This window comes from Sturnira hondurensis, unplaced genomic scaffold (assembly GCF_014824575.4).
Source record: "Sturnira hondurensis isolate 20B ecotype Veracruz unplaced genomic scaffold, ASM1482457v3 Scaffold0022179, whole genome shotgun sequence".
Classification (NCBI taxonomy): domain Eukaryota; kingdom Metazoa; phylum Chordata; class Mammalia; order Chiroptera; family Phyllostomidae; genus Sturnira; species Sturnira hondurensis.
In genome coordinates, this window is record NW_028094810.1 from 1,595,509 (window position 1) to 1,614,647 (window position 19,139).

The 19,139-nt window shown below is 47.1% G+C and overlaps 1 protein-coding gene across 2 annotated transcripts in view; it reads left to right on the plus strand.

Moving 5' to 3' along the window:
* The window catches only part of CRAMP1 (cramped chromatin regulator 1), a 73,767-nt gene that overhangs the window by 22,058 nt on the left and 32,570 nt on the right, over nt 1-19,139 (plus strand). For both annotated transcript variants that reach the window (XM_037034686.1, XM_037034687.1), the window contains exons 5-6: nt 6,879-6,962; nt 10,354-10,402. In XM_037034686.1, coding sequence (XP_036890581.1) covers nt 6,879-6,962; nt 10,354-10,402 — 133 coding nt within the window. The remainder of the gene's footprint in view (nt 1-6,878; nt 6,963-10,353; nt 10,403-19,139) is intronic.

Consider the following 19,139-nt stretch of genomic DNA (forward strand, 5'->3'; position numbering starts at 1 on the left):
ATGCAGATGAGAAAACCCTGCCTTAGCAGTAGAGGCCCTGGCCCAAGCCACCTAGACAACAGGCTGTGGAGATGAGCTCCAAGGCAACAGCATCTCCTCATCTTTGTCTTCTGTAGTATTTTCAGACCGTGTCTTCATTCTGCTGTAGAATTTCTGCATGTGTTTTACATTAAATGTTAATTGTTTGAGTTGACATTTATAAATGAGTAACTGACCTTTCCTTTTGGACCCGCAATCCACTTTCTAGTGGGTTTTTTTCCTCCTCACCCAATGACACTTTTTCATTGCTTTGAGAGAGACAAGAAAGAGAGAGAAACATCGATGTGAGAGAAAACATCAGTTGGTTACCTTCCATTTGTGCTCAGACCAGGGACCCTATGTGCCCAGACCGGGAATCGAACTCGCGGTCTTTTGGGAATGGGACACTGTTCCAACCAACTGAGCCACACTGGCCAGAGACCCTCCTAGTGTGAACATCTTTCTTTATACAGCGCTTAATTCCTTCAGAAGTACTTTTGTTAAAAAATCCTCGCCCGAGGATATGTTTATTGACTTGAGAGAAAGAGAGAGAAACATCAATGTGAGAGAAAGATTGATCGGTCGCTTTCCTTAGGTGCCCTGACTGCGGATCGAACCTGCAGCCATTTTGGTGTATGGGACAGGGCTCCAACCAACCGAGCTACCTGGCCAGGGCCAGGAGCACTTTCTTCACCTAACTTCACATGACTGGGAAAACTAAGTCTGTGGCGCATGGGAATGGGTTTTAGCTCTTTGGTGCCTTTTACATTTTTCTTTTTGTTACATATCATATTTTTTAGTTACTTTTTGAAAGTCAGTTTTCCTGTATTATGAGCATCTTGTCATGAGCGCTGTCGGATTTTCTTCTGGGGAGACAAATGCCCAGCTCAGTAGCCTGGGAGTCTCTCTGCTACTTGCCGTATTTCCCATCTGGTTCTGTCCTTGAAAAATGCAGGAAGGAGCACCTGGTAGTCCAGTGCATTCCAAGCACAGCAAGACATATTTTCATGGCGAGACCCAATGTAAAGGGCCTTTTTCCTGCTGAGCTAGTATTTATGGCACCACCAGGTTCTCTCTGTCCAGTAATGCTCTTGTTTATCACTAGTCATTTTAAGGTATCTTTCTGGCTTCAAAGCCTTCCACTGGCAACCTCATGGGGCGTCCTCTTCCCAATCCTTCCTGAGGACACATGTCTCAGTGTTTTCTGTATGTGACCAGGAGGCTGCCTTGGAGGAGGGCTCACTGTCCTAGCTCTAGTCCCTCTAGCCGCAGGGGACCTTCTGGCCAGCCTGTTGTCTATGGGATAAAAACAACACAGAGAGAACCTTGTGTTGAAGACCTTTTAACAGAATATCTTTATATGAGATTACCACTTTCTAGAGACCCACAGAAATGGGCTGATGGTGTCCACACTTTGGGGGCAGTCCCTGGGTCTGACTGAACAGGTCTTTTGGTAATACTGTTTTGTTTGCTTTCAATGTCCACACGACCGTTCACATAAGATTCTTGGCTGGCTTTGGCATATGGCAGGACAGCAATGTTTTCTTCTTTGGTTGTGACACAGCATCTGTGTGTGTGCTGCTGTGCTCAGCCACACCTGCAGCTGTTTCTCAGATCACTCGCTTATTTGAAATACCCTACTGAGTGCAGTGCTGTTGCCGATAGCCGTCATCTTCGCAGACACCCTCCCTGCCTTTCTAGGTGGCATACAGAAATGAGTTTTAGCTGTTTGGCTCTTTCTGTATTGTCTTTTAGATTTTTTTATTGGTTTTTAGAGAGAGACAGAGACATTGATCTGTTGTTCCACTGATTTATGCATTCATTGTTTCTCGTATGTGCTCTGTCCGGGGAGCGAACCCACAACCTTGGTATATCAGGATGACACTCAACCAACTGAGCTACCCAGCCAGGGCTGTGTTGTCTTTTACATTTTTTCTTTTTTTAATTACATGTTATATTCTTTGGTGACTTCATGAAAGTCAGTCTATGAGAGCAGGCCCTTCATCCACTTTGAATCTTCTGGAAAAGCTCTCTTACAAAGAGAAGGGCAGTCACCATTGTGTGAGGATGGGGAAGCTGTTGGTGATAAGGTATGGGGGGAAGGGTGACAGGATTCTAGGAGCCGTTAACTAGCACGCTCTGTCCTTTTGGCGTGACTATACTACCGGCAGGGTGGGCGGTGTTGCAGGGGATGCTCAGGTACCCAATGCAGACGTCTCATTTGTTGCTTCTGAGGTCTGGTATGTCGCAGGGCCTGTCACACCCAGGCTTTTTACTCTCCAGGTTTCAGAGGCAACTTAAAGGAATGTTTCTTTTCTTTTTTTCTTCCTTTTTTTATTTTTAAGATTTGTTTTATTTTTAGAGGAGAAGGGAGAAAGAGAAAGAAGCATCACTATGTGGTTGCCTCTCACACGCCACCTACTGGGGACCTGGCCCGCAACCAAGGCGTGTGCTCTGACTGGGCATCGAACTGGCAACCCTTTGGTTCGCAGGCCAGCACTCAGTCTGCTGAGCCACACCAGCCAGGGCATGAATGTTTCTTTTCTAAGAATGTGTCACCTCTCCCTTCTGGACAACCTCCTAAGCTCTTCACCTCATCCCCAGAGGTGTCGTTCCTCTCGGCCCTTTTTCCAACTCAGGGATGGAGAGTATGAATCTGCTGCCCTCAAGTTCAGCTCCCACGCCGCACCTTTGTTCTTTGGCAAGCTCTGTGGGATAGACCCAGTTTGTGTCCTTGCTCTTTTCTCTGCAGTGTGCCTCTATTTCTCTCCCTGCTTCTATCTCCTACCTTCTTGGCATCTCATTATTCTACATCTTTTTCCTGGTGACATGCTGGTATGACCCCCTGAGGAGTACTGCTTTCTGTTGAGCTCATGGCTCCACCTGAGGTTCTCTGGCTGGTCCTGATAATGTCCAAGCTGGTGGCAGCTAGTTAACCACTTGAACTCTGAGGTCCTACCTGCCTCTGTGTGCTATACTAGCCATTGCATCAGGGTTTATACTATCTGGCCATTTCTTGGCCCTCTCCCAGCCCCTGGCAACCATAGTCTGCTTTCTGTCTCTGGATTTGCCTGTGTCGGACATTTCATGTAAAGTTCATCGTATTAGCCATTGGTGTCTGTCTTCTTTTACTTAGCATGATGTTCTTCAGGTTAGTTTAGGTTGTAGGGCTGTTAGAATTTCATTCCCTCTTATGGCCGAATAATATTCCATTGTCAGGAGAGACTGCATTTGTATTTTGTTTTTGTTTTNTATCTCCTACCTTCTTGGCATCTCATTATTCTACATCTTTTTCCTGGTGACATGCTGGTATGACCCCCTGAGGAGTACTGCTTTCTGTTGAGCTCATGGCTCCACCTGAGGTTCTCTGGCTGGTCCTGATAATGTCCAAGCTGGTGGCAGCTAGTTAACCACTTGAACTCTGAGGTCCTACCTGCCTCTGTGTGCTATACTAGCCGTTGCATCAGGGTTTATACTATCTGGCCATTTCTTGGCCCTCTCCCAGCCCCTGGCAACCATAGTCTGCTTTCTGTCTCTGGATTTACCTGTGTCGGACATTTCATGTAAAGTTCATCGTATTAGCCATTGGTGTCTGTCTTCTTTTACTTAGCATGATGTTCTTCAGGTTAGTTTAGGTTGTAGCGCTGTTAGAATTTCATTCCCTCTTATGGCCGAATAATATTCCATTGTCAGGAGAGACTACATTTGTATTTTGTTTTTGTTTTTGTTTTTAATATATTTTATTGATTATACCATTACAGTTGTTCTATTCCCCCCCTTCATTCCCCTCCACCCCCACACTCCCTCCCCCACCATTCTCCCCCCCTTAGTTTATAACCATGTGTCTCAAGTTCTTTGGATTCTATATTTCCCCCACTATTCTCGCCCTCCCCCCTATCCATTTTCTGCCTACCATCTATGCTATTTTCTGTGCCTTCTCCCCCCTTCTCCCCCTCCCACCCCCCTGTTTCTAACCCTCCATGTGTTCTTCATTTCTATGGTTCCACTCCTGATCTAGCTGTCCTCTTGGTTTGCTTTTGTTTTAGGTGTGGTTGTTAATAACTGTGTGTTTGCTGTCCTTTCACTGTTCATATTTTTCATCTTCTTTTTCTTATATAAGTCCCTTTAGCATTTCATATAATAAGGGCTTGGTGATGATGAACTCCTTGAACTTGACCTTATCTGAGAAGCACTTTATCTGTCCTTCCATTCTAAATGAAAGTTTTGCTGGATAAAGCAATCTTGGCTGTAGGTCTTTGGATTTCATGACTTGGAATACTTCTTTCCAGCCCCTTCTTGCCTGTAAGGTCTCTTTTGAGAAATCCGCTGACAGTCTGATGGGTACTCCTTTGTAGGTGACTGTCCCCTTATCCCTTGCTGCTTCTAGGATTCTCTCCTTCATTTTGGTCTTGGCTAATGTAATTATGATGTGCCTTGGTGTGTTCCTTCTTGGGTCCAACTTCTTTGGCACTCTCTGAGCTTCCTGGATTTCCTGGAAGTCTATTTCCTTTGCCAGACTGGGGAAGTTCTCCTTTATTATTTGTTCAAATACGTTTTCCACTCGTGGCTGTTTCTTTCCCCCTTCTGGTACCCCTATAATTCGGATGTTGGAACGTTTAAAGATGTCCTGGATGTTCCTAAGCCTCTCCTCATTTTTTTGAATTCTCATTTCTTCATTCCTTTCTGGTGGGATGTTTTGTTCTTCCTTCTGGTCCATTCCATTGATTTGAGTCCCAGTTTCCTTTCCATCGCTATTGGTTTCCTGTGCATCTCCCTTCATTTCAATTAGTTTAGTCTTCATATGTTCCTCTAATTTGTGACTATAATCAACCAGTTCTGTGAGCATCCTGATAAACAGTGTCTTGAATTGTGCTTCTGAGAGGCTGGCAATTTCTCGGTCGCTTAGAGTTACTGGCTCTACGACTTTGAGTTCTTCTTGCACCATCTTTTGGGCTGTTCGTGCCTGTTCCATAGCAGGATCAGAGCCCTAAAGTGTTCACTAGAACAGGGCAAATAAGTCGCTGGGTTGTTGCATGTGGGGGCGGGGTCAAAGAGGGACAATGGCTCTCACCGGTATCGCAGGGCAACTAAGTCGCTGGGTTGTGGCGCTGTATGTGGGGGCGGGGTCAAAGAGGGACTATGGTGTCCTGTCTGCCGCCTGCCGCTGTGGCCCTCACCGGTGCCGCAGTTGCTGCCGTCACCGGGCCCACGCATTTCGTCCCACTGCACGTGAGTATGCCACCACCGTAAGCCCTCGCCCCCTGGGGCCTGCGTGGTCTGTCTCACTGTGCGCGAATGTGCGACTGCGGTCAGTCAGCCCCGCACCCCAGCTGGTTCCGTGCTGCCCGTCGGGGGCCCTGTCCTGCCCAACCCTGCTCGCTGCTGGCTCCACCCCTCTTACCGTCCCCGTTGAACGGTTAGATGTAGTCGGACTTCCGTATAATTCAATTTTCTGTCCTTTGGTTGTGTCTTTGTTTCTCCAAACCTTTGTTGTATTTAAACTTGGTTGTGGGAGAAGGCACAGTGTTTCCACCTATGCCTCCATCTTGACAGAAGTCCACACATCTCAGGAGAGACTACATTTTATTCATTGAATAGTGGATCTTAAAGTATCCTGAGTTGTAGTCTCCTGTGAGAGTCCAGTTAGGTCTTTGGCTCTTTCGTTCAGGTGAACGTTCTGGAATGTTTGGTGTGTAATGTTGGCAGAGTTCTAGGTTCCTCAGGGCCTGTCCAAGGTTCAAAAACTTTGTTTTAAATTATTTGTTTAAAGCCATAGTCTTCATTTACTCATTTTTTTCTCCTCCTTTTCTGTTGTTATAGTCACACAGCCTGAATGTTAGGACTTTGATAAGGGGCCTCTGGGGAGGAACATTGTGAGGGTGAAGGGCAGATGACATTGGTCACTGCTCTGTGAGATGACCTAAAAGGTGCCTAGACTGTGCTGTGGCCGGGCTTCCAAATCACAATTAGATTTGACTTCATAGAATATAAAATCTCAAAATACGTTGTAAGAATTGATTCTTTCATGTCAGAGACGCCTGCAGTAGGTGGTTCAGGGCAGGCACTGAGGACGCAGGTCATCCCATCTCTCTGCTCTGCCATCCTTAGTGCTTAGCTGCAACCAAGATGGCCCTAGGCAGAAGTTCTGAAGGAAAAACGAGCATAATTCTGCCCAAATTGGTCTTTTAGGGAGGTTTCTGAAGTCTCCCACAGTACTTCTGCTTATCCCAAAGGCCAGGACTCAGTGTTGTGGCAACGTCTACCGTGGGGCAGGCTGGGACAAGCGCTGCCTGACCCCTAAGTGTTGCTTCCCGAATATAACTGGTCCTGTTACTAGGGAGCGGGGGAGAATGGATTAGCAGTCTTGCGATTTGAGCCACGGTTCCTCTCTGGTCTGGCCCCAGGCCCAGAGCGTGTTGATTACCAGTCAGAGGCAGCAGTGACAGGTCAGCCTCCACAGTTCCAGGGCTGCCCACCTCACGTGGAGCTGAGGCAGATTCTGCATGTGTGCAGAGAGGTGGGTGACACATTTGGTGATGGCATGTCCCAGTTCTTCCACCTCCTTGGAGCCATCTGTGCTGGGTATCCCATTTTGTCTTCCCAAGGGATACTGACCTGCCTGTTAGGAATAATTTTCTAACCCCTTCCCCCCGTTTTTTCTTGTTTTAACTTCTTTTTAAGATTACGAAAACAGCTCTGTGTTCTATTATATTCTTTGGCCAATCTGCCCTGGTGGTAACATTCTGTGGTTCCAAGGTACAGTAAGCAAAACTGAGAAATCAGCCATGTTGAATGTTGCCCCAGCCCTGGGCCAGCAGCGTTTTCCCCCTCCTGAAGCCTTCTCATTTCCTGTCTTCCAGTGTTCTCTCGAGGGCTGAAGAAGTCGTCGCAGGAGCTGTATGGTCTTATCTGCTACGGGGAGCTACGCAAGAAGATTGGGGGCTGTGAGTATGAGCTGCTGGTGCTGTCCCAGCCACGCCGGCAGCTTCAGAAGCGTCCCGGCCTTCCACAAGGCAACCATGGGTTCTCCTGGCAGGGCCTGCCCTCTGCCATTGCTGGGTCTTTGATCCTGGTGGCTCTTCTGTTTTCCCTCCTTCCGTCTTGAACGTGTTAGCGTACAGAAACACTGAAGAAGAATGTAATGACCACCACATACCTGCACTTAGATTTCCCAGTCCGTAATGTTTTTGATGTTTCTGGGTGCACTGTCTCCCCCTCCACATACTTGGTTTTTTTCCTGCTCAGCCATTTGGCTAAGTTGCAGACATCCTAGCATGCCACTAAATCCCTCGGCCTCTGTCACCTGAGAACAAGGACATTCTCCTACACACCCACAGCACTATTATCACACTGGCATTTCACATTTATCAGATAGGCACCGCAGTCTTACTCAATACCCTGCCCATGTTCAGATTTTCTAGCACATCCCAGCATACAGCTAGGCTCCTGTTGAGGACATTGCTCTGCTTGTAGCTGTTGTGTCCCTTAAGTTTTTTGACCTAGAACAGCCCCCATGTTTTGGTCTTTGGTGACACTGATACTTTGAAGGGTCCAGACGCGTCCCTTTTGTAATGTTCTGATCCACTCCTGGTGATTAGATTCTCTTTAGATGTAGAGAGCATTCTGGCCTTCCTGAGGTACCTGCACCCAGCATCTTGCATCCCTACCTGGCCTCCCTGTTTGACCACAGACAAAAGGGCACAGCCTTGCTTCTGCAGATGCCACTTGTCTGCTTGTCACACACCCACAGGGCCACTCTGAAGGTTAATTGAGATCATAGGAAAGGACCATAAGCCATCATCTTACCAGTTACCTAACATGTCACAGCTGAGTGGGCAGGTGGCTGGGGGCGTGGAGGCAGAAGCAGCGGGGGGACAATGGGTATTCACTGGCAGTTCTGCACACCCGTCCTGTGTTGGGTGACCTCTGTTCTTCTAGAACAGGCAAGAATACCTAAGGGGCTCCAAATGGAACAGGTGTCCTGGTTGTCTCTCCCATCCTTTCCACAGTTTGAAGACTTCTTGTAAACCTCTCCCAGCCCCTGCTTTGAGTGGTCTGTTGAGAGGGACTCTAGGGCCAAACCTCCCTTGAATCTCTTCCTCCACTGTGTCCTTCTCTCTGTCCTAGACCTAAAATGTTTCTGGTCACGGCAGCATGTTGGGTACCACCTTATTTGGCAAGGATGCCATGGCCCCTCCTCTATCTATGTCATATCTGAGCCACTCAGCCAGTAATTTTCAGCCAGTCTCTGATTTCCCATGAGTCTTTGGCTTTATCCTTTTGTTGGCTTCATGACCTTGGGTTGCTTCCTGTTGCTCCTGGGGTATCACTTGGCCCCCTGAATCAGGGACCTCTGCATTTGGACTTTATCTTATCTCCCTAGTGGGCATCCCTCCAGCTCAGCTGTTCCTATTTTGTCCGTAATGACTGGTCATCCCTCTCATCCCTATGCATTCACATGCATACTCGTGTGTATACCCAGCTGGGGCTTCTCCCTCTGAGCCACCACCCATTGGTTCATGCTCTGGAGCACCGTTCTGTCATTTCATGAAATCTTTTTAGAGGACATGCTTCCACATGCAGCCTTCTTCGCAGTGCCCTGCACATGGCACCCTCTGCTCAGTGGTAACCGGGCTGTTCAGAAATGTCTCAGCACTCAGGAGGTCAGTGCCTGCTTTTTATTAATGCCTTTTTCGAACTGAGATATTCAGGCACCTGCGAATTCTGAAATAGACTTTGAGTCTGCCAAATTCCAGGGACTTTAACACACATTACTTTGTGTCCAGCACCTAAATAGCTATGTGAGGTGGTGGTGTCCCCATCTGTAAAAAGAGCTGAGGGCATTTTGATGAAAAACGAATGACATCAAGCCTTCTTGGCTATTAAGTGGCAAGTTCTCGTGCTTCCCCCATGCCTGATTCTTACACCCCGTGCTTAGTTTGTCTGCCACAGCACCGATGTTGGGACAGGGTGAGAGGGAGCCACCGTAGCTACCTGCAGTACTCACCTGTAGGTTCTTTTCTTTGCAGGGTAGTTTCTTGAATGGTGCCCCATTTGGTGACTCAAACCCCACAGGTGTGGTTCCAACTACCCAGCCTTCTGTGTGTCTGTCCCACCTGCTAGACACAGGACGATGGGCCCTTCCCTCCCCTTTGTTTGTGAACTCTTGCCTACCCTTTGACCTCAGCTCAAATGTCCACAAACTTCCACAACAGGCTGGGCCTCCATGCCACTCACTCGCAGCACTCAGGTGCTCCCTTCATGCACTACCACAGCTGCCGCTTACGCTCACGTGTGCTCGTTTTGATCCATGCCCATCCAAAGGAGGTCTGCATGTGACCTCTTTGTTTAATGAGCAAGTCTGCACATTCGCCATCTCAGAGGCTGTGTCTTCTTTGCTGGAGATCCATCTCCATCTTGTCCTGTTGCCCTTCAATTCAGCCTGCAGACCCTCCTTTAGTCTTCCTTGTGTATTTGTGTTGGCCATGAATTCTTAAAGTTATCATTTATCTGAAAAGTGTTTATTTTGTCTTAAGATACTTCTACTGGGTATAGAATTCTGGTTGACAGGTTTTTTTCTTTCATCACTTTAAAGATGTTTCAACATCTTTGGCCAGCACTGTTTCTGGTGAAAGGTCAGTCTGTGTCCTTTTTGCTCTGGAGAGGATTTTTTTTTTTCTTTTGGCTGCTTTTAAGGTTTTTTTCTTTGGTTTTCAGGCTGTTGTGTCTATGGCTTATTTTTTGCCAAAAATACATAGTAGAGTTCAAAGGCTATTACAGCGATCATCCAAACACCCACCACCTAGGTTCTCCCTTTACCTGGTTACTGTCCTTGCTTTCTCTCATTTCCTGAGAACATTGCTAAGTACCAGGAGGGCAGAAGAAATGCACGGGTTCTAGGCTTGTCATCCAGCAGACCCTGGGACCCTAGGGCTCAATGCTGACTAAGGCAGACACACAAGTAACACAAGAGCCCCGCAGGAAAAGTGTGCACAGGGCGCAGTGGTTACCCTGAGGGATGAGTCTCTGAAATACACAGCTGGGGACAAGTGGAGGTTCAGCGTAGCCCAGGGTCTTAGAGTTTTTGGGAGGACTGATTCTCTGCTGGGGCAGGTGTTGGATCCACTGAGAAAGTCTGGGTGGGTGGAGAGGGTGTGCAGGTGGGGGTCAGCACCCTCAGCACAGGTGACTCCTTGTTTTGACTTTAAGGGAGGGGATTTATTCAATAAAGCATTTAAATTCTACATGGAAGGTAAAAGATAATTATATGGGAACCTTTACCAGTTTTTCTCCTAACTGCTTCAAGGTCGTGTCTGTTTCTTTTTCTGTTTAAAGGTATGGATGACAAGAATGCCACGAAGTTGAATGAGCTCATTCAGGTCGGGTAAGTACAAGTTGTATTGTGAGGCACCACCTGCTCCTGTTGGCCATTTTGTATTGTTTGCTGAAATACAGAACTTGAAATATCTACCTGTCCCTCTCACTCACCCCACCAGAGCTTCTGCTCTCTCACCCAGACCTCTCTGTTCCTAGTCATAGATGAACTTCCCCACCACCCCAGACCCATACTGGTCAAAGTCCAGCTGTTGTGTGAGTCAGGCTGTCTCATGGAACAGTCTTCAGTGACCTCTGCTACGTCTGCAGGACATTGCCTTCCTGCACCTCTGGTTCTTGTCTCCCTCGCTTGGGGTTGGATGGCTTGCAGCCCCTGCTTCTCGGGTGTGAGCCACTGCCAGGTGGGGCTAGTCGCCTGCGGCTCTGCTCTGGCTCCAGCCCGGCGTGGGTCCTTATCCCTGTGTTACATATTCGGGGCTTTGTCTCTGCGAACTGCCACCCTTTTGCAGCAAGTCCTGGTGGTTACCAGGATGTCTGTATCACTGCCGAGGGAAGGAGCAGAGGGGAAAGAGTAGAGATTCGCCTGGCTTCCAGGGAGTGTGGGTGGTCTTTAACAACTGGTGGTGGAGGACAAAGGGAGCCTCCCGGAAGTAGGGCAGTGCGGTCAGGCAGTGGGAGGAGGCTGGTGGCTGTGGCCTTTTGGGTCCTTTACCAGCCTCTCACCCCGTTTGCCTTTTGCAGCTTCGACATTTCTTTTTACTTCCCACCCTTATTACCTGCCTTATGTTTGTCAGTGGGAAGCTGTTTTTGCTCTAAGATCTGGGAAATTTGACTGGTACAGTATGTATCTGAGGAACCTTGTTAAGTGGGGGAAAGATCCTTGGCTGAGGTGGTTTCTAATGTTACTGCCTCACCAGCAGAGCAGTCATTGCCCCCCGCCCCTCTCCCCCGGGAATGCACTTCCCCTGTGGTGCAATTTGGGGGGCAAATCTCATGTCACCTTTTATTTCAGTTGCCCCAGATTTTTTGGGTGAGTGGGTGTTCTGGCTCTTTGCTTGGCGTTTAGTGCTGGTTTGATCGAAAAGCAGTGAGTTTGCTTGGCTTTGTCTTAGGGGGTTTTCTTTGTGATTCCACAGAAAAGAGGTTGTCCTACAGGAGAGTGAGAAGACTGTCTCCCAGGTATCCGGAGAGACATGCATGCCTGATACCTCCCGACTGATCGGGGGTGTGAGCAAGGCGTGTTTGATAAGCTTGACACTGGCCAGAAGGTTGGTTTCAGGGGCTGCACCAAAGTCCTGAGCCAAAAGTCTGAAGGTACCGACAAACCAGGAGCTGAGCAGAGGTTGCTCAGTCTTAGCAAGGAGCTGCCTCAGTGAAGCCTCGGGGGAAATGATGGTTCCTAACCATCAGGGATTCCAGAGGGGCGTTTACATCACGTTTGTGCTTTGAATCCTTACTTGGTAATACAGGGTTGGGTTACAGCTTAGGTAAAACACAGATTTCCGTGCTGATAGAATTGATAATTAAATAAAGGACAAGATGCAGATCTCCTGTGCAGAATTCTACATAATTTATGTAGATAGTCCCTTTCCTTACGTGTGGGCAGTTAGTGGTGGCATTTTTCTAAATAGGATGGTAAAGGAAGAGGGGGCATAGAGTAGAGACGCCTGACAGACACACTTTCAGCCAGATCAAGGTCTGCCACGCCAACAGTGATTAGCCAGGTTGATGGCATAGAGAAACAATGGCACTGTAGAGTTAGGTCTGCTCTCATTAGATTAATCTCCAAATACGCACAGTTGCAATCAGAATTACAATGCGGTTACTTTGAACATTAAATTGAAGTGGGACAAACTGCAGGATAATGTATAGACCCTAAGTGCACAGCTCCTGAGTTTTCACAAAGTGGTCCCACCAAGGTCAAGAAACATGTTATACCACCAGCCTTTAAATGTTATTACCACCAAGGACCCTCTCCTGTGCCACTCCCACCTCACTTGGCACCAAGTAAGAAGGAGGGCAGATTAAAACAGTACCACATTTCATGACTGGATGGAGGGGTGTCAGTCAGCATTGTTGCTGATCATGTTTGCAAATAGTGGGAAGAACTGTGAGCTTGTAACATGTCCCACTCCTAAGTGCGTGAACCCTCTGCCAATAGTCCCACGTCTAGGAAGTAATTAGATCAGGGCCAGCCATTCTTTCAAGGGTGTGTATCACAGCAGTGCTCCTGCTAGCACAGGAGTGCCCTAGAGGGAAGGGCTGCTTCAGCCTCAGGCGGGGTTGTTTTCAGAAGTGAGGCTGAGCAGGTACACGTGTGACTGTGTGGCCCCAGTGGGACATTTGGTCATGTAACCCCTGTCTCATATCAGGGTTCTCTTGAGGTGGTGGGTATATGGGATGCCCCCACTTTCTACTCTTTATTTTTTTAATTTGAATATTTGTCAGGAATGTACTTTGATCAGAAGAGACAAATTACATAGTGAAGAAAGATTAGTTTTAGACTGCTATGAAGAGCCCTGACCAATGTGGCTCAGTTGGTTGGGCATCGTCCTACAAAGTGAAAAGTCTCTGGTTCGATTGCCAGTCAGAGCACATACCTGGACTGTGAGTTCGTCCCCGGGCGTGGCACATACGGGAGGCAGCCGATCGGTATTTCTGTCCCTTTCATCTCTATCTCTATTTCTGGCAACAAAAATGTGAATCATGTGTCTTAAGGCTTGGTTGTGCCCTATCATGAGTAGACGTTATCCCACCTGGTGGGAAGCCCTCTGGGACCTGGCTCTGGCAGTGCCTGAGAGGCCCTGGACTGAAGGAGTCCACCGGAAGGCCCTGCACCCTTTGCTTCTCTCCTGCTTCTTCCTCTAGGCCCCATGATAGTGTCCAGTGTGGGGGACTCAGGAATGCTGCTGAGGGACAGGGCTTTCCTTCTGCCCCTTTCTCCTGGGTGACAAACTCCTGCTTACCCCTTGCCTGCAAGCTTCGATGCCACCCCCACCTGAGACACAGCAAAATCTGGATGTCACATGTCCTTCATGTGTGGCTCATTAGCATGGAGCTCCTCCTGCTGCCATCAGTGCTTTCCTGTCAGGAATCTCACCAGCCTGCAGCCCAAGAAGGATCCCCACCCCAGCCTGGTGTGTTGGGCAGGCCCCAGGCCTTCCTCAGTCTGAGTCCCATTGACCCTCTGATAGATCCTGGGCAGAGAAGCACGCTGATGCTCGGTGCTGCCAGCTTCTTCCTCCACGGTGACAGGAGAGCATCGTATAATGAACCCTTCTGCATATAAGGAGCAAGTTAGCGGCTTTTTTAATCTTTCAGAAAATTTTATCAGGAAGAGTTCAGACATTGGCGAAGTTGATAGAATAGCACAGCAGCCACTTGTATACCCTTCACTTGAATTTACCAGTAGAAGTGAAAAGAATTAGATGCTCTTTTTCTTTTTTTTTAATATATTTTATTGATTATACCATTACAGTTGTTCTATTCCCCCCTTCAATCCCTTCCACCCGCACCCTCCCTCCCCCACCATTCTCCCCCCCTTAGTTTATAACCATGTGTCTCAAGTTCTTTGGATTCTATATTTCCCCCACTATTCTCGCCCTCCCCCTATCTATTTTCTACCTACCATCTATGCTATTTTCTGTGCCTTCTCCCCCCTTCTCCCCCTCCCACCCCCCTGTTTCTAACCCTCCATGTGTTCTTCATTTCTATGGTTCCACTCCTGATCTAGCTGTCCTCTTGGTTTGCTTTTGTTTTAGGTGTGGTTGTTAATAACTGTGTGTTTGCTGTCCTTTCACTGTTAATATTTTTCATCTTCTTTTTCTTAGATAAGTCCCTTTAGCATTTCATATAATAAGGGCTTGGTGATGATGAACTCCTTGAACTTGACCTTATCTGAGAAGCACTTTATCTGTCCTTCCATTCTAAATGAAAGTTTTGCTGGATAAAGCAATCTTGGCTGTAGGTCTTTGGATTTCATGACTTGGAATACTTCTTTCCAGCCCCTTCTTGCCTGTAAGGTCTCTTTTGAGAAATCCGCTGACAGTCTGATGGGTACTCCTTTGTAGGTGACTGTCCCCTTATCCCTTGCTGCTTCTAGGATTCTCTCCTTCATTTTGGTCTTGGCTAATGTAATTATGATGTGCCTTGGTGTGTTCCTTCTTGGGTCCAACTTCTTTGGCACTCTCTGAGCTTCCTGGATTTCCTGGAAGTCTATTTCCTTTGCCAGACTGGGGAAGTTCTCCTTTATTATTTGTTCAAATACGTTTTCCACTCGTGGCTGTTTCTTTCCCCCTTCTGGTACCCCTATAATCCGGATGTTGGAACGTTTAAAGATGTCCTGGAGGTTCCTAAGCCTCTCCTCATTTTTTTGAATTCTCATTTCTTCATTCCTTTCTGGTGGGATGTTTTGTTCTTCCTTCTGGTCCATTCCATTGATTTGAGTCCCAGTTTCCTTTCCATCACTATTGGTTTCCTGTGCATCTCCCTTCATTTCAATTAGTTTAGCCTTCATATGTTCCTCTAATTTGTGACTATGTTCCTCTAATTTGTGACTATAATCTACCAGTTCTGTGAGCATCCTGATAAATAGTGTCTTGAATTGTGCTTCTGAGAGGCTGGCAATTTCTCGGTCGCTTAGAGTTATTGGCTCTGGGACTTTGAGTTCTTCTTGCGCCATCTTTTGGGCTGTTTGTGCCTGTTCCATAGCAGGATCAGAGCCCTAAAGTGTTCACTAGAACAGGGCAACTAAGTCGCTGGGTTGTGATGTTGTATGTGGGGGCGGGGTCAAAGAGGGACTGTGGCGTCCCCTCTGCCGGCTGCCCCGCGGCCCTCACTGGTGCCGCAGTTGCTGCCGTCACCTGGCCCACGCGTTTTGTCCCACTGCTCGCGAGTGTGCCACCGCCGTCAGCCCGCACCCCAACTGGTTCTCGTCTGCCTGCGCGCCTGGGTCGAGGGCCCTGTCCTGCCCGACCCTGCTCGCTGCTGGCTCCGCCCCTCTTACCGTCCCCGTTGAACGGTTAGATGTAGTCGGACTTCCGTATAATTCAATTTTCTGTCCTTTGGTTGTGTCTTTGTTTCTCCAAACCTTTGTTGTATTCAAACTTGGTTGTGGGAGAAGGCACAGTGTTTCCACCTATGCCTCCATCTTGGCGGAAGTCCTCTAGATGCTCTTTTTCATAGAGGCTAGTGTGAAGGTATCTTGCGTGTCTCTCCTGCAGTACGCAATGGAAAATGTTGGAGACATGGCTAAGGAATCAGAAAATCACTCGGGCAATACCAACAGGACGTTTGCTCGTGTCAACAGGGTTTCAGGCAGTGGTGGTGAATGCATGGCCGACTCTGGGGTGGAGTGCGTGGTGAGCGGGCCTCAGCTGCTCATCTGGCTGCCCTGGGCTTGGGGGCCTTACCTGTTACATTGTCATCTCTCAGAGAGGTGCTGAGACACCCAGGAAAAGGTCTGAAATAGCATGAGCTGCTGTGCCAGCTCAGTAAGAGATTTTTCTGTGTAGTCGTAGGAGGGTCTGAGCACCCACATGGTGCCAGGCACAAGAATGGGTGCTGGATATACAGTGGTGAAAGGGTTGGGGCAGGGCAGCTAATGAAGTTCATTGAAGAGAAATCTTCTTGGTGTGTTGGGGATAGGGGGTGAGGAGTGGAGCTGGGAGGGTTGGGCCAGGCCCCTCTGCAGTCCAGGTAGGGATGTGGGCATCCGGGTGGTCTTGGCAAGAGTCTCGGGGTAACAGAGCCCCTAGTTCTATGTGAAAGCATTGCTTCAGTTCCATGTAGGAGCATGGCAGGGTGTACAGCATCCATTTTTTAATTCATAAGATTTTTAATTGTATACTTTTTACTGACAGTTCTACAAGGTTTTTTATTTACAAGTTGTTTCTTTAAAAATCACAGACTTTATTTTTAGAGCCACTTTAGGTTTATAGGAAAATTGAGTATTAAGTACACTGGTACTTAATTGAGTATTAAGTACACTTTTCCTCTGCATGTGTTCTCATTATGAGTATGTAGTATTAAATGATACGTTTGTTAAGATTGATAAACCAGTATCGGTGCATTATTATTAGCTAAAGTCTGTCAACTGATGGTTGCTGGTGCCAATTCAAAACCAACAGATTCCCTGATTTGGGATGTGGTGAAGAGGAAACTTCATTCAGTGCAAAACAGCTCAATTGTGATACAGCACAGCTGCAGCTTTGAAGAAGCCCCAGGGATAGGCCCCTGCCCATCTACACAGCTCTGCCGTTTGCCTTGATGGTCTGCTTTGTACTACCTGGTCTGCTCCATTGTGTGTTAGTCTGTTTTGTTTTGTGCCAGTCCGCTCTGGCCTGGGCTGTTCTGCTCCAGCATCTTTGTGTTTCAGCTCAGCCAGGGAAACACAGTCTTCAGTCGAAAAAGTTAACTCTCAGAACCAGAAGAGAACGGGCTTGTATGTTCAGAAGTCTTCTCCCTGGTCCCTGATTGGTCTTTCCTCATGTAAATGGGGACTCCATTTTTTTGCAATTTGCGTAATCCAAAAGGCACTGTCCTGATTGGTCAGAATAGAACAACTCTGGTCGGTTGGACTCACACAGCTCTGATTGGATGGGTAAAGCTTCAGTCCTATTGGTTAAAGTAGGATTCCAGGAATTTCTTAAAGGACAGCTCACATGGCAGAAGCACAGTGCAGGTAGGCAGGCAGTTTAGTGCAGAGGCAGGCCATTCAGTGCAGAATTCTCCTTGAAGTGCAGTTTGTATGTGAGGCCTCTGTGTAGAAATGTCTGCTAGGCTCTATGGTGTTTGGGGTTTTGGGGTTTTGTTTTGTTTTTGTTTTTGTTTTTAGCCCAGTTAGGTACCAGGAGCCCTTTTTAGTAGGTATATTCTTTCTCAGGGCTCATAAGTCTATGGTTTTCTTGGGGTTCGCTCTTGGTATTGTACATTCTATGGGTTTTGACAAATGCACAATACCCTGTACCCAGTGTTACAGGATCCTGCAGTTTTGCTGCCCTAGAAATACCCTGTACTCCATCCATTTATTCCCTTCCCCAGGGCGTGGCAACCTCTGAGTTTGTACTGTCTTCATAGTTGCCTTTCCCAAGAATTGGAATCATACAGCAGGTAGCCTCTTCAGACCAGCTTCTTTCACTTACTGCTCTGAATTTTCACAAACGCAAAGAGTTGTATAGCACCACAATCAAGGTATGGAATGGTTGGGTCACACCCAGGTCCCCTTGTACTGTCCCACTATGATCATCCCCTCCCCCATGCCTAGCCTCAGCAGCCACTGAGCTGCTCTCCATCCCCTGTAGTTCTGCCTTTCCCAGAGTGTCATCTAAACAGGCTAATACTGCCCTGGCTGGTGTAGCTCAATGGATTGAGTGCGGGCCTGAGAACTAGATGATTGCGGTTCGATCCCCAGTCAGAGCACATGCCTGGGTTGCAGGCAAATTCCCCGCAGGGGCCAGTTCCCAGTAGGGGATGCACAAGAAGCAACCATACATTGATGTTTCTCTTCCTCTCTCCTTCCCTTCCCCTCTAAAGATAAATAAATAAAATATTTAAAAAATAAATAAATAAACAGGCTAATACTGTGTGTAGCCTTCTGAGGTTGACACCTTCCACTTTGCAGTGTACGCTTTGACGTTAGTTGTGTATCTGTTGATGCCTTTTGTGAAGAGTAGTGTTTCTCTGATGTGGCTGTTCTGTGGTCTGTTTACCCACTCCCCAGTGAAGGACAAGAGCTGTTTATAGAGAGTAAGTGATTTTAAACGTTCTCCTCCTGGACACATCCGTAGGAGAGGAGATGGTGATTGTGTGCTTACCTCCATATGGAACTGCCAGAACTTTCCAGGGAGAGTTCCAGTTGCTCCCCACACTCGTTTTCAGTTTGTTTCTTCTTTTGAACCATCCAAGTGGGTGAGCGGTAGTACTTCATTTTGGTTTTGTTGAGCATTTCTCTGATGACTAATGATTACTTACATCTTTTGCTTACTTACATCTGTGTATTTTCTTTGGTGAAGTGTTTGTTCAAGACTTGTGTCTATAAAGAACACTAACCTCAAACATAAAATATATTCCAGACCCGAGTTTTTGTCAGATAGGTGATTTGTAGATATTTTCTTCCAGCCTTTCAAAGGGTAGAGTGTTTAGTTTTGAAGTAGTCCAATTTGGCATCTTTCTCTGTTATGGAGAGAGCTTTTAGTGTTTTATTTTAAGAACCCCTTTCCTTGTATCTATGAACCTTTGCCTAGTGAGTTCACAGAGATGTTCTCCTGTTTCCTTCTAAAATAGTTTATAGTTTGACGTTTAAATCCATGACCTACTTTGGATTAATTTTTGTAAATGATGTTAAGTTTGTACCAAGGTTCGTTTGTTTGGCCTATGGGTGTCCAGTTGTCTGAACTGCATCTGCCGAAAGGACCACCCTTCTTCCATTAGCTGCTTTTGCATCGTCTAAGGTCAGTTGACTGTACTGTATGGGCCTCTTTCCAGACTTTTAATCCTGTTCTATTGGTTTATGTATTTATTCTTTCACCAGTAGACATCAGTTTTTAAGTGGGAAGTGAAAAGCCTGTAAAGGTGGAACGGGGTGGGGGAAGTTAGTATGGTGCCTTGACTTAAGACCAAAAAGCATTGAGTAAGTATTTTGCCAACTTCCTGTCTATGCTTCTCATGCATAGAGTCTGTGAGTCTCCTTTTGTCATAAAAGTATAGAATTAGAATAAAATAGAATTAGGTAAAAGAGTAAATGAATTGAGAAAAGCTCCCAAATTAAATCTTATTACATTGGCTAC